Genomic DNA, 16,322 nt, shown 5'->3' with positions numbered 1-16,322 from the left:
CGCCGATGTTGGAGATTGCGAGCAATATTAAAGATGCCTCACTTGATACGCCCAAGACTGGACGAGTGGTAGATGGTGGCCGCAAAAGGTTCCTGGGGAAAGCACTAGTTGTGAACCGCCTCCCAGATGACCATGGCAATGCAAGACAATTTGTGTTCGTTAAAGTAACTATTACGAGAAAGGTGAATCTCGAAATGAGATGCAAAACGTATGGAAAACTATGGAACCCATGGAGGATCAAATTAACATGGTGAGACCAGTCCAAATACTTTTTACAATTAAAAAAACATAAACATGTGTGTGTAATACTAATATCCAATTGATAGAGGTAATCAGCGTTGCCAGGTCATTTTCATAAAATTGTGGAGCAGTTAAAATATAAAATCTGAAAAAATCTGGAAGGCTCCAAAAATCCTGTTTTTAACATAATGCTATTGAAAGTGATGTGCCAATCTCCCGTAAAAATCGATCAGTATGATCATCTGTAATTCATTCAAAGTACCAGAATGTTTATGAATTACATGCTTAAATAAATTATATAAAACAAATAACTTGTTAGCATTGCTTAAATCGTCCAAAATTTAGGAAAAGTATTGACACAGTGTGCCAAAAAAGTTTGAATATCCATTACACAGCATTTCAAAGAGTTAAATCGTTGGTAAAAAACTTCAGAAAATATTTTAAGAATTGCTTTTTAAACTGTAACTTTTTAAAGAAAAAAGAATGAAAAGCAAATAACCAAGCAACTTTGATGGGATGGATTTTTTAAACTAATATTCAATGTACTCCTTATTTTGTGATGCAGTACCATAATATGGCTTAAAGATTTTATTAGTTCTAAATAATTCTAATATTACCCTGAGGTTGATCAGACTTACAAAATAATTCTTGACATCATAGTAGGCAGTAGGCAATTTTATTTTAAAGTAAAATTCACCAGGCTGAAGTGGAAATCAAAGCCTAACATTGTGGTATTCAAACACAGTTTACCTAAACTACAGGTAACTCAACTGTTTGCATTACCATTACGAATATTTTTATTATATAACTAAAATGAAAGTTTTAAAGTGAAATTTATATATTTCCTGGGTCCCAGATCATGGAACTTTTTGTTAGTCTTAATTCTACATGGAACTCTTAACAGGATATCTTCGTCCTTTTTTCAGAGTTCCATCATACTTCTTTTCTGCATTCCCCTAAAATAATCTTGATAATATCCAATCGTTTTCAGTAACATTCTAAGAGTTCTTTTGTTATCTCTTACAAATCACTCTCCGATTCCACAACTCCCTCAAACTAGCAATAATTCCCAAGAATTGGCATAATTTTGTTATAATCTTTCTCTATGAAATTACATTAGAATATTCTTAATAATTTCCTTGGCGCACTCTTCAGAATGACCGTCACACTATTCTCAGACTTATCCGATAATTCCTTTTGAGCTGCTTTGTAGGTAAGGACAGAATTGTTTTTGAAATCTAAGTACTCAAATACTTTGCCAAAATGGCATTGAAAGTCTCCCAGAAATTGCCAGATGTTCTTTTGGCATAATTCCGATTAAATTTCTTAAAATTTTATAAAAATGAATCTCCATAGAAACATCGAACAGAATTCCATTGAAATTATTCTCACGATTCGTATCACCTTTTTATCATCAAATTTCATCACAAGAACTTTCTTTGATTTCTCTTCCGAATTCTTCACAAAATCTCCATGCAATTGTCATCAGAGTTTTTAAAAGACAACTGACACTGTCTTCAACCAGAGGTTGCACAGACTGAAAACTTAACACTAGAAAACTGACATCACACCCAGTAGACCAGTAGGGACATTTTCAGGTTGCTAAAAGTTCCACTGACTGGAGCGGGAATCAAACCCTCACTTCGTGGCACTCATAATACGCTTGAAGGACGGGTGACACCGCAGGACCACGAAGCTTACACAGATGGATGGAACTCTACTCAGAATTAACTTGAAACTCTCCTTTGGTTTCGCAAAGAATTTGCCTCACACTTCACTGTAAACTATTTTCAACATTACCTTAAAATTCTGAAATTCTAGGGCAATTCAGAATTCTAAAGAAATTCAGATTGCTGTAACTCAATATTCACAGGTACTTAAAAAATGCTTAAAGTTATCAGATGCCTTTCAAATTTTCCTTATGAATTATCCTCAAAAATCTCACAAACATACGTCAAAGTCCTGGTGGTTGACTAGATTCAAAAGCGTAGTGGTTAGCATCCATACCTCTCACGCCAAAGTCACGAGTTCAAATCTCACCCCGGACAAGTCACGAATGACCCAAGAGCGTTAAAGTGACTATAACTAAAAAAAAAAAAAAAAAAAAAAAAAAAACAAGATTGCTGAGTAGAGGCTTCATAATAGTGCACATGAATCACTTTTCTCGACTAGTTAATTCAGCTTTGTAAAGAAGCAGAGTGAAAGCTGTAAAACTGCACAAGTCTAAAAATAAACCTAGTTGACTGTAAAATAGCTTCCAAAGTAGCGCCAACACAGTTTATTAGTTGATTAAATGTTATTTAGTTGTTTAAAAAGCACTTTTGATGTTTATGTTATTGAGCAAGAGTGGTTGGTTGTGTAGAAGCCATCAAATAAGTAATATATTCGCTTCATTAGCTTTGTTTGAAGCTAAACGTTGAAAGTTGATTAATATTTGCATAGAAGCGACATTAGCGTTTGTTGGGTGATGTTATTCAGTGAGACTGACAAATTGAATAATGGTTGTGAAAAAGTTGAGTAAACGCTCTCGAAAACTATTTTGCTAGCTTCTGCTTGTAGATGTATCTGCAGCTTTGTTTCAGCTACCTTACAGCACAACGCAGGAAAAGTTGGCTTATAAAGCTGAAAATGTTAGTTGGGTACGCTCCTGCCACTGGGCTGGCACCCATGGTTACAATTTTTCTGCGCATGTGTCAGAATTTGTTTTTGATGTTGCCATAATACAATCCAATTGTTGAAACCACAACCGTGAATCTCCATCAAGTCCCGCCCGGAAGTACGCAAGTACGTCCACGAGTGGTTCTGATCAACCTTGATGAATTACTATGGACTATGGATTCGGTCCGAGCGGGACCATTTGGACAGCTGTTCCATAACTTCGTTTTCGGACAATCCGGTGCTGGTAACAACTGGGTCAAACGATACTACACCAAGGGTGCCGAACTGGTGGATTATGTGCTGGATGTTGTAATCCGAGTGTTTATTAGCTAGTGGAAAATACGACATTTGCTTCCGAACATTGAAGCTCACCACCCCTACCTATGGCGATTTGAATAATCTAGTCTCGGTTACGATGTCTGGCAATCAACCCTTTCATAATCCACATCCTTCAGAGATCTTTCATTATTCGCATCTTTTACCGTCCTCAAAAACTTCCGGAACGCACCCAACCAACGCTCAGTATAATTTGACACCTTGAATTTCACCTTCACCTCGACTAGCATCTCTTCCACCTGCAGTCGGAACAGATTCGAGTGGTAGAAATTTTCCGTTTCCTTCAACCGATTGATTTCCTCTACCGGTGGCAGTTTGTACAGCCTCTTCATGGCTTTGATCTTCCGTTGGTGTTCTTGGTCTGTTCGTCACTTTGAATGGCTTTGCGCTTAGCGCCTTTCGATTCCGAAGATTCGACAGTCGTCCACCACTTTCTTGACCGCTGTCGCTTTCCGGCTCCGGCCGCCCAAAATCGTCGTCGTCAATTGAGTTCTCAGGTTTCGAAAACCAAAACAAAATCAAGAATTGTCAAAATACCGGGTTGCCAAACATATAATTTTTCACAGACAAAGTCAGTTCGATGACTGGTACTCTTGGTTCAGCGCGGCACACTAAAGCTGGGTTTAGACAGGGCAAGTCAATTGATCAAGTCAGTTGAATTCAACTGACTTGAACGCGAATTGAACGTGTAAACCATGCCATTCAACTGACTTGATCAACTCACTTGAATTGAAAAAAGTTGAACCAGGCTCAACTTTTCAAGCCAAATTGAATTCAACTGAGTTGATCATTTGACTTGCCTAGTCTAAACCCAGCTTCAGGTACACTAAGAAAAAAGTTGGCGCAAAACAAAAGTGACCACCCCTTGAGAGAGAGAGAGAGAGTTCTTCCATAATAACACTGCCGGCCACACACACCCGGTTGCAGAATCGATATGATGGATCGAAGAGTGCTGTGATTGTAGATGCAACCGAAAAATTGTCCTCACGTCAAATTTTTGGATTTTGCGTTGTTCCGGATATTTTTTTTAACAGTAAAGTGATTTGGTGACGAACGGATACTTGAATTTCCTGAATCGAGTTCCACAGTATGCGGATTGTGTCGGACGACTGTCGGATCTTAGGAATCGAAAGGCGCTAAGCGCAAAGCCATTCAAAGTGACGAACAGACCAAGAACACCAACGGAAGATCAAAGCCAAGAGGTGTTTCAATACTATATTCTGGACATTCCATTCCGTGCAAGCTCTACCACAAACCCGATTACCTCGTAAAGCGAATCGTGTACAATTGAGACTTCCCCTTTAACACATCAGGCACGCTTGTGGCGTTCACTTGGCAAGATTTGGTGAGTGTTCGTTCCATTTGTCCTTTATAATATTTTCATACTTAATTTCCGAGTACTTGTACTAGTACTAGTGATACTACAAACATTTCAGCTTGATTAGCAATCAGCAATACAGCTTGATTGAAAGTACCAGTACATTAATAATGATTCCCAGATTGAAATGTATTGGATCGGGGCTTATCGTATACGAAAGTAGCTTCGGAATGCTTGTGTTCTTGAAATGGGCTTTTGGAGTTGCGATAGAGCTGTCACCTTCTAACTCCCGGATTTAAGCTTCTATAATGCCACTGCCAGTCAGTGGGAGTTAGATTGTAAATACTCACAACCGGTAGCAGAATCGATATGGTGATTGCATATTTCCTCTATGCTCATGATTGTATGCAATTTAGAAAAAAATCGCGGATCTCTGGAATTGACCATTTTCGCCGTGATTCCGGATATCTTGAAAACCGACATGAATCGACACGCATTTTGCCCGGGTCTTTTCCGGGCTTTTCCGTTCTGGATGGTCAACCACAGGTCCAATTGGATTTCTTCAGTCCTGTTTTAAATGAAAGTAGATAGCAATACCTTTCGAATTGTGGCTGAATCATATTGATTGATCATTAGACTGATGCAAAATTTGAAATATTCGCTCCACAGTGTTCAAACGGTTTCAAATCGGGTCCTAATTAGCCTCCGAAAGTTTAAACTCATTTGATAAGAAACTGATTTGGCACAAACTATTTGAAGTTTATATGGAAATTACTATGGGAAAACCAAACTTTTTGTTCATTGTCTTCTAGCCTTTTTCCATATTGTACTGTTAACAAGTTCTAATTTTTATCAGCTACAACTTTACAGAAAATTGTTTTTCAGCCAAACGTCAAATTAAATAGTTATTAATTGACTGTATTCTGCAGTGTGACATAGTAGCCATGATTTTTGTCCTCTATTCTACTTGCCATAAACACCAATAATGTTGCCTGCTGAATAGTTGATTGAGCTTAATCATAAGACATCAGTCACTTGAATCATTAATAATTTTTGTTCCTTACATTTGATCGAAAAGTGGTCTTGAACAAAGTTGTAGCTGAGAATTCATTATCTAAATTAGAGTGAACTGGTGAATTTTGAGATCGATATGAACCGAAATTTTGGTTTCCCCATAGTAATTTCCATATAAACTTCAAATGGTTTGTGCCAAGTCAGGTTCTTACTAGAGGAGTTACAGGAGCAATGTGGAGCGAAAATTTCAAATTTTGCATCAGTCTATTGATCATCGCATTGCCGAGAACTAGCCATGTCAACATGCATCGACACCCATTTTGCAGCCTCGAATGATTTAGTGTTCAATATTTTTTTTTTAAATTTTATGAGAACCATCTCGTAATTATATATTTGGTTGCGATGCTTTCTTCAGTCGAGTATTAGTATAAGACACTGGAGAATTATGCACATTGTAGACAAAATACGAGTATCTGTTAAGGATAAGCAAATAAGGTAGTGGAATTAACTGGAAATTACAAATCAATCTCTCTGTCTTTATACAGATATTCCTAAGATATTTGTCTTAGTATTTATTTCAGCAAATTTGTAAAGTAATATCCTATCGATTGGCGTATTTGGATTTTTATTTCATCTATAAATGACAAAGTTACAAACGTTCAAAACCTAACACTATTTCACCACATTGTTTTTTTTTTATTTGCACCATAGTATAGTTGACAAAGACGTAATTCTACGTCTACTTCTTGCGTCTTGTTCACATTCTCAACATAATATAAAATTCAGACAAATTTTGCATGAAATTTTAAAAACCCTCGATCAAGTTGTCTGAATTTCTGAGACTCCAACCGAGGGCAGCTTGCTATCTACTGATGGGTCGCCGCGACTCTTTAGATTGCATGGAGCTTCAAGTTTTAAATAAAATTAGAAGCAGGAAACCGACCAAAATGAAATTCGAACATTTTTAATTTTTGTTGAAATTTAGAATACTACGAAATGACGTTTTAATCCGACAAGATTTTCCAATCGGGTGATCAAAATAAAACATTCTCAAAAGACAACGCAACATGTGTACGGTACGCATTGAATACGTAGACAAGTAGACAGCCCGGAAGGAAGAGGGTTGGGCGGCTGTTGATCTGATTTATTGAAACTGCCACCACGCTTCGTTCTCTTTCTGTTCTCGGTATGGGCATTTCACGAACTGTGGAACAAAGCCATAAATGTGTTGCTCTTTCCGATGAACTTTCTCAACTTCGGAAGCATTACGTGTTCCGGATGCTTGTACGTTTTTTTTTTCTTTCTGTGCTACTAGAAAGAAATAAGTGGAAATATTTCCACCCTAGATGGGAATTTGAAAAGGAATATATGTATGTACTTGATGACGACGTTGTTACCATATGTAAAATAACAATGCAATTTGTCACAATGAGAGTCGGAACGAAGTGTCATTTAAGAGTGAATTGAACGTTATGTATTTCCATGGCAGGGGAGGAAGCAGATAGGATGACTCTTGAATAATGGATTGAACTGATCAAATGATTTGAGCTCCACATAAAAATTCATGTTTTAGGAACTACTTTGAAATGGGTATTCAGTCAATATTTATTCCTCTGCCAATCAACTACTTTGATTGGAGATAAAAATCGACAACATAAGCCGAATTACATTGTTTCCACTGTTGCAAACATCGCTTTCAACAAACAGGCTTTACGAAAGTTTGCACAAAGGCTTCCCAGGATAGAATTGTTTGCCTTTCCCACAACAGTGGCAGCCCCCAATCACTAGGGACCACTTTTTCTAGTATTCAAAAATTTGCAATCAATCTAATGTGATCCGGGCACATATTGCCAGGCGTTCTGTCAACACAAAGCGCCCAAATGTATGCATGCAACCAATTGTGTTCACTGATTCATTGTTTGTTATGATGGATTCGAATCCAAAAGAATCCTCTGGGCCATCCATCACCAACATAATCACCACATTTCCATTAATGCTATCGATTTTTTTTTTGCAATCGTCCATTATGTAATCATTCGAATTACAACACTTTGATCACCCATATCGTTTCTGTATGCCATAATCCATCAATTAATTACAATCACGTACCACAAATTTCATTTTCATAAGTTGACTGTGTCAAACGGTGCACTATCTTTCTCCGCTGCACAGCTCACTGATCGCCGTCGTTGTTTTTCGTCACTTTTTCACACTCACTATTTGTGGGCCCCTCGGCCAGATGGCAGTAGATGGGCAAAGAAATGCAGTAATTGCTTGCTTGAAGCGCTGGTGGCCTACAGACCCACACAGACCTTCCTTCGGGTGGGCGACTTCGCGGATCGTTGGGGGGAACGGGATGCACGGACGGACAATAGGGGTTAAAGTTAAATAATTGAACGGCACGCGGAAAGTGTTGGATGCGGTTTGATTTGAATTTTTCATTTGGCGACCGATTTATAGCTTCACCTCCCACGCGGCAGCAGAACTTGGGGAACCGTTAGGGGGTCGAGCTGCGGTGCTTCGAGTTTGAGGATTCCCCCGGAGCACTTTTCGGGGTGGTTGCAGCTTGTGTCGTTGTGCATTCTTTGAATTGCGACTTTGACTGATTGACATCAGATGCAATGTTTATTTTTGCGCGTTGCTGTTTGTGCAATCCTGTTGGCAATGTTTAGGGTGATTAGAGCAGAGCAGTTCCAGGCTAAATAGTGAAACAACCTCTCACAATTCCATGAAATTTCACATAATTGTTCACTAGGGGCAATTAACTATGTTTGTCCTGGAATTCGGCCATTTTAACTTACGCCCAGTTATTCAAAATGACGTTTTCGATATTTTGCAATACATTATATGTAGCACGAAAACAGCTCATCTAATCGAAATGACGTCTGAGATAAAGTTGTAGGAATCTGGATTGCCTTTACAGAAAAATATGTTGACAAAAAAAAAACCTGTTAGAAACTTCCACAACACAAAAAATAAATTCTATTGACTCTTCCGAAAATAAAAGAAAAAACTAAAAAAAGCGAAAATTTTCGTCAAAAATGAAAAAAAAAATCTGCTAAAATAAACATAAATTAAAAAATCTAAAAAATTCTAAAGTTATTAACGTTTTTGGCAGCTTTTTATTTCAATTTTTGACGAAAGTTTGCGCTATTTTCCAGATTGATTTTTTTTTCTTCTGAAAAGTCAATCAAGCTTCCTACAACCTGGTCTCAGACGTCATTTCGATTAGATGAGCCATTTTCGTGCTACGATTTATTGAAAATGTCAAATATGCTATTTTGAAAAATTATGCGAGAGTCAAAATGGCCAAATTCCGGCACAAATTCATTGCCCGTTCACTAGGAAATGTGAAATTTCATGGAATCAAGAGAGGGAAAATAAAATCGATTCATCAGTTGGCGTGGAACAGCTCAACAGTACATAGTAAGTATTTGGATTGTTTTAGTGAAGGTCTGACATGTTGTAAGAGGTTTAAAATGGGATAAGCTTGGATTTCAGGTAGGTTAACGGTATTAGCCAGATTGCAATGAAACTTTGTCATATGAGATATCAAAAGAGAACCTTTTATTATGTACTGAAAATACTAACAGTGCAATTTAGGAAGATTATCGCCAGATTATCTGAATAGCAGTATCATGCTATAGAGCAGGCAGCTATAACAGCCCAACCTTTCTAAACTTTATTTTTCTATGGCTTTATATAAAGACGTAAAACCAACGATTAGTTCATAGAAAATGTGTGTATTCAAAAAGAGAGTAATGAAATGAAAAACGGAAGTGTTGTTGTTTATCAAGTCCCGCAGGAAGTGGAACTTTACGTAGATGTGTTTGACCCGTCCGAAATCCTTCGATTCCTCTGCGATCCTGTAATCGACTGTTACAAATTGTTAGTATTTTTTTATTTGTGCTTTTATTTTGTGTACAGTCACGTCTCTAGAGTTAAGTGGTGCTGGATTAAATTTAGGGTTGGTAGTAGGACTAGTAAATGTTAGTAAAAATGTACCTAGTGTCTATTAAAAATGTTATAGGTTAGTAGAATTTGAATTTTGTACAAAATAAGTGAGGTGAATCGCATGCAAGCCAGTGGGTACAACAACTAAATGATAGAAGAGTAGACCAGCAGGCGAAGTGTGTCAAAATTTACAAAGGTGGTGATAACGAACCCCCTCCCCCCCAACCTCACATACAGCAACAAAGAAGCTACAACGAGGTTGAAGAGAATAAGGAGGAGCGTCATTGCTCATAAAGTTACAGGCGTTCGTGTGCACAAGAGCCATATTTTAAAGTGTCCTTCACATTGCTAAGTGAGCCGTATCCAGCAAAAAAGGGAGAAGACGGCGGATTCGTCTGGTACGCTAATTACCTATCCTACGCTTAAAAACTAACTAAATCTAGCTCACTACTAATGACTAGAAGATTAGTACGGCTTCTCTAATACCTCCCATTACCCTCACAGGACCTTTTTGTATTGTGTTAATTCGACTGAAAGTCGCCATTTTTTCTAATGAGAAGCTCGACCAGGTGCACACGATTCGGCGTAGTAGACCTCGGTTTGCTACGTCCAACCGCAAAGGACCAATCCAACCTCTGGGTCAGCCGCCCGTAAGGAGGCTTTTCAAGCTCGGGGGCGAAACCCCTAAACGTAAAGGAGCCTTCCCCCTCTTGAAACGGTCACTCTGGTATCGTCCTGGGCCGTGTCAATCTCCGTCAACGAGGGAGGACGCCTGAAAGGCTTACACAGCCACATACCATCGACAAACCCCGCCAAACCTTCGTGCGGTTAAACAGTAATTACCCACTGTTTTGGGAATCAGCTTGCCTGCTCGTCGTCAGCAGCAGTAGCAGCGAGCCCTCGCAGGACGCCAAAATAAGCAGTGGTACGTACCGAAGAACACAGTTAATTTTATCCACACCCACAAACAGACTACAGAAATCTAAACCAATCCCACCAACACACCAATTTATTAAATAAAAACCCTCAAAGTCAAAGTAAATCTTTAAATCAATAAATTCACACTACACAGTATTTCTAGTCAGGTGACCGTACGCTGCACATTTTGTTCGCGAAGTTCCTCGTGATTACCAAGTAGTAAGCCGATCCTGAGACCCAGCTCGAGGGGTCTCTTGCTACTGAACTTGCCGGGAAAAACGAACAGTTACAATCCTCATAGCAGACTGAGTAAACGCAGATTGGTTCCTTGCTCCTGTATCCCAAATCGTGCATAAGACGGCTCATCCACATCTCGTGGCAGGCCACCATGCAGAGCTGTCAGCTCTGCCTCGGTCGATGAGAGAGCGACGGTTTGGTGCTTCTTGGTGAGCCGGCTGACTGTATTTCCGAACACCTTAAACACACCACCGCTCACTGAACGACGACCAGAGGAGTCGGTGGCCCAGTCGGCATCCGAAAAGACCTTCAGCAGCGGCGCGGCTTTATCCGTACGGTAGACCAGGCCGAAATCGAGCGATCCCTTGACGTATCGCAATATCCTTTTCAGATGAGTCCAGTGCTCATCACTGGGGCAGCTCTGTAACTGGCTGTAGAAGTTCCTTGCCGCTGTCAGATCCGGTCTAGTGGTTAGGGCTACGTATGACAAGCAACCAACTAGTTCCCTGAACGGCTGCACGGTTCAATTCTGTTCGTTCCCTTTCGGCAGCTTCAGGCGAATCTCGATGGGCGTTTAGCACGGCTTGCAGTCCTCCATTTTAAAGCGCTTCGAACGTTCTCCAGATAGTATCGATGAGTTAACTTGTAGTCCCAGAAAGCACTTGATTTCACCGACGCTCCGGCAATCAGTATGTCGTCCACGTAAAGAACCATAATCACCCTAATCGCTCCGGATCCTCGGGTGTACAATCACTGGTCGTTGGCACTTTGCTTGAAGCCAAGATGGTTCACCACGAAGTTGTGAAATCGACTGTTCCTCGAGATGCGTTTAAGGCCATATAGGGTTTTTTTTTGCAAATGGAAGACTAGGTTCTTTCCTTTTGTGAACCCCTCCGGTTGCGTCATAAAAATCTCCTTAGTGTTTAGTTTAGTTTAGTTTTCTTTATTAACGAGACTTTCAGCCTTGGGCTGGTTCGTCTCGTACGTAGTTGGAGGCTTCGGAAGGGAGCCCCCCTAACTACAAAGTTTGTAATGGGATGGGACTCCAGAATGGAGTTCCCCTAGTTACAGAGTTTTGGTGGAGGCCCCACAAGGGAGCCCTCCCTAAAATCATAGTTTTAGTTTTATCAGAGTTGTTTCTGTCGTAGTTGCTGTCATGACTGTCGTCCGGTTGTTGTTGTCGTATAAATCATCCGTTGGCGTTATCCTTAAGAGAAATATGATGTGGGTCAGGTATTGTCGGTCGTTCATGTTCGTTTTCAGGTGAGAAGCTAAGGTTGGTCTTTGTGGGGTTGTGCAGAATCTGATCGGGTTCAATATACAAGTGTTAGATGCTTTCGAGTTGTCCGGCTTCTCGGAGAAAATCGAGTAATGCCGCGGTTCTTGTCGGGTCCTCACTAAGGGCATCTCTGATAGTTTCCGGTATGTCATACAATTTGCGGGACCCCTCATATCGTGGGCAGTGGCATATGAAGTGCTCTACCGCGTGCGGGACATGGCAGATGTCGCACATCCTGCGGAAAGGGCCGTTCCCAGTAAAGTTATGGGAAATGTTGGTGTGCCCCGTTCTTAGGCGAGACATCACGATCTGGGTATGGTGGTCTCGTGGGTCCTCCCACCTATGTATGTCGTACTTGATCTTTTGGATTAAAGTATCCCTTGAGCGAAGCCAATCGGCTGATCAGGATTCCCAGATCACATTTGAAACCCAGTGTTTCAAATCCTTGGCTGGGACCTTCCGGATGTACATAGGAACTTCTCTTCCGGAAGCCGCCAGGTGATCAGCCTCTATATTCCCACGGACACCACAGTGTCCAGGGATCCAAGAAAAGCGGTGTTGTTGGGTGCGTATTTCTGAATACCCTGGATCTAGGGATGCTTGGAAATTTCCGATCCGAGAGCCTCGATTACACTGGCGGAATCCGTGAAAACCGCGATTGGTCTGCTTGATGGTTAAGTGGCAGCGATGAAATCAGCGGCAGCCTCTACCGAAAAGACGGAGTACTGGTCCGGTAGCCGGTGACATACAGACATTTGAGAGTCTGTTATTCCTATACTGACACGCCCGCGGGCTGCAGAGCCGTCGGAATATCGGATTGTATGACCGTTGTATACGGTTCGTTGAAGTTCTGCTACCGATTTCACTAGTGCGTGGGAGTTGGATCCTGCCCGAAACTTCTTCTTGATTGCCAAGTCAATTACGGGTCTGGGCAGGCTCCAACCCCTGGCTCCGCACCAGTGGACCCTGGACACTAGGGGGAGCTCCAGATTGGCAGTTGCAGAAAAGAGTAATTTTGCCTCGGTGAGGAGGAAAACTCTCTCGTAGGGGCCAACTGTCTTTTCGGCGAAACTTATTGCCCGCTTACAGATAGTTTGTGTGGTCAGCCGGTCGAAAGGAAGCATCCCACTCTCGATGCAGGCTGCCACGTTAGGTGTGGGTGGAAGATGACCAGAACAAATACGGATAGCTTCTCGACACGGGGGAGTGGAGGTTGGAGATTAGCAGATCGCGGGCGAGACAAATGATTTCGATGTCGTAGAAAAGACGCGACTCGAGAATTACTCTGGCAACACGGAGCCGGTTACCGTCAGGGTGCCGTCCAGCAATAGAACGGAGAAGATTCAGTCTGGTTTTGCAACCGCTTTTGACGTTATCGAAATGTGCAGTGAAAGTCAGATGCTCATCAAGACGAACCCCTAGGACGCGAACTGTTTTTTTTTTTAACGGGACAGCGGTTTCGTCGATGTAGATAAGATCCCATGCATTAATTATGTCACGCTAAAGCGAGCAAAAAGTTACCCCCTCCCCCCTATCGTGACGTTTTTCTTATACCTAATGCATAGGTTGTCACAAAATCTTAGACCCCCCCCCCCCCCCCTTAGAGCGTGACATAATATATGTATCGACCCTAAGGATGCTGAGAGGACGGTGATGATGGGTACAAATGTGAGTAAGGGAGCTCTTATCGGCTGAAAGCCAAAGTCCGGCGAACGATGCCCACAATGATACTGCCCTGGTAGCCGCACCCATCTTCCGACGGAGCGCCTTTACGGTGTCACCAATCAGTGAGCGACCCGTTCAAGAAGGCGGTACAAACATCTATTTGATGCACCACCATTTTGTCCCGACAAGCAATCGCCAAGACAGAACGCAAAGTGTCGAGTTTGGCGACCGGAGAACATGTTTCACTATAATCGAAACCGAACTTTTGGTCGAAAGCGATCCGGTTCCCCGGTTTTATCTTGAAAACCCAGCGACTCGTGATCGACTTTCTATCTCCTGGCAGCTTGGTCAAAGTCCAAGTTTCGTTCTTCGTGTGGGCTTCTATTTCCTCGTTGACCGCAGCTTCCCATTTCAGCCAGTCCTTCCGTGCTTTCTCTTCGGCTAGCGTCCTTGGCAAATCCTCGATCCCTTATGTGGCGCTCAGCGCATACGCTGCTTACTCCATATCATAGTCAGTTTGCCACGCCGCTCACGCACTGGTCGACTGCAACTGATGGGTTCCGCTGGATCGTGCTCGCCATCGTTGTTGTTCGAACCGGATTCCGATTCTGCTCCAGTGTGGTCTTCTTCGAAGAAACTCTCGTACTCCGACACCGATTCCACTCTGGAACCGTCGTCCTGCTCGTCCGTATCCGGAACGCCCAATATTGCATCCGGTGCCTGTTCAACCAATTCGGATTGTTCATCATCGGCCGCAGCAATTGAGAGAACATCTCGCTCACCGCCACATCCCGGAGTATTTTCATAATCTGCCGCTTTGTCGGATGCCACACTCTATAGCCGTTGTGAGCATAGCTTAGGAATAGCCCTTTCCAAGATTTAGCGTCCAACTTAACTCGTTGCTCTTTTGGAATGTGGACGAACACGAAGCAACCGAAGACTCGAAGTTTCTGGACTTCCGGCTTTGATCCTTCCCACTGCTGGTACGGAGTCATATCGGGATCGATTGGAGGGGCTACGGTTCAGAAGATAGGCTGCAGTCTGTACGGTATAACCCCAGAAGCACTTCTTCATGCCAGAGTCTTCCAGCATGGCCCGAGCGCGCTCGACGAGAGAGCGGTTCATGCGCTCGGAAACGCCGTTCTGTTCCGGGGTATGTGCTACCATCCACTCGATCTGGATTCCACTTCGGTCACAAAACTGCATGAACGGGCGGTTTTTATATTCTACCCCGTTATCAGACCGCTAACGCGAAATCTTACTACCGAACTTTGCCGATACCAGCGCGGCATTTTGCTGGAAGCACTCGTACATTTCGTCTTTTGATTTCATTAAGAACACCATCACAAAGTGGCTCCAGTCATCCAAAAAAGTCACAAAGTATTCAACCGGCTTGATCGGTCCGCAAACGTCTGAATGTACAAGTTCGAGAATGCGCGACGATCGCGGTTCTTTACGCACTTGGAAAGGATATCGCGTTAACTTGGCCGCGACGCATGGCTCGCACACTTTTCATTCTTCTTGCGACTGTTCAGCTTCAAGCCAACACACATTTCTTCACTGATCAGTTTCTTCAAGCTTTTCGCATTCAGGTGGCCGAATCGCCTCTGCCACAGCTCCAGATTCGCTGGTACGCGCCCGAACGACAGCAACGAATCACTCGCGTTTCGATTTGCGAAGAAGAAGTCCACCACCAAAACTCGCGACGGACACATTATAAACACGTTCCCGGGCTAATTCAGCAACCGGACCTATCTCTCAATAGAACTATACGCCGAAAGTGTAGCATCCGAACTCGGAGAACCGGGCTCCCGGGAGGCAATGAAAATCGAGACCGAACAATGGAACTGAATCTGCGTTGTATATTTTGGAGGTTAGATTCAAGGTTAACCGAGCCACTCAAAGCAAACACAGGTAAAACACGATGTATCACTAAATTTTTTTTTTTTTTGTTTATTAATTTATTTGATAAGGCTCAACCGAATTAACTTTACAGAGCCGAGGATTCTTGGTCACTATACAATACATCTTAAAACTATAGTCAAAAGGTACAACACAATAAACACTTTATCTTCCGCTATCCAAAAAGCCTCCTCCATCAGAACTGGAGCCGCTTCCAGTGGTTTCATTGTACACAGCAAAAAAAAATGTAATATCGATCAACGTAATTCAAGCTGATGTATGAAATAATGATGTAATAGCAAAAAGCAGATACAATATTACATCAATGGATGTAATTTTGTTCGCAAAATCGATGTACATCGTACAATGTGATATTACACAACCGATGGATTGACCTGGTTGCATCAGTTTCGATGTAATATTCAACAACTTTTTTTGCTGTGTATGGCAAATTGTTGTACGCCAACGAGGGTCAGAGCGCGTCCATTGCAGCAATGGACGCAAAACGTGGTCAGCACTCACACACTCATCACGAAACGGTTACTTTCCAAAGTCGACGACGCATCGACCGAAAGAACTGCTGATGAAGAACAATGAGGAGGACCACACAATGGTTGCTGCCGAGAAAACAGACGATCGCGCAGCACACATCGAGAGTGGCCTGCTTTTGTCGACAGCCGAGTGAACACTGATGTATCACTAAATGATAGCTTTATAAACATTTGAAACTACATTTCAGCACACAAATTAACAAATTTAAAGCCAAAATGTGTTTAATTCGCTTACGAAAAATACGCAGCA

The 16,322-nt window shown here is 41.9% G+C and overlaps 1 protein-coding gene across 1 annotated transcript in view; it reads right to left on the bottom strand.

Moving 5' to 3' along the window:
* LOC135710106 (tetra-peptide repeat homeobox protein 1-like) overlaps positions 1 to 7,778 on the bottom strand; it is a 34,101-nt gene extending 26,323 nt beyond the window's left edge. Inside the window, exon 1 of the mRNA XM_065232593.1 lies at positions 7,676 to 7,778. Coding sequence (XP_065088665.1) covers positions 7,676 to 7,693 — 18 coding nt within the window. The 5' untranslated portion in view covers positions 7,694 to 7,778. The remainder of the gene's footprint in view (positions 1 to 7,675) is intronic.
* Between the last annotated feature and the right edge of the window lie 8,544 nt (positions 7,779 to 16,322).

The sequence above is a fragment of the Ochlerotatus camptorhynchus genome, unplaced genomic scaffold (genome assembly GCF_037179485.1).
Source record: "Ochlerotatus camptorhynchus isolate MF236.1 unplaced genomic scaffold, CSIRO-AGI_Acam_v1.1 ptg000370l, whole genome shotgun sequence".
Classification (NCBI taxonomy): domain Eukaryota; kingdom Metazoa; phylum Arthropoda; class Insecta; order Diptera; family Culicidae; genus Ochlerotatus; species Ochlerotatus camptorhynchus.
This window is presented reverse-complemented; position numbering and strand designations above follow the sequence as displayed.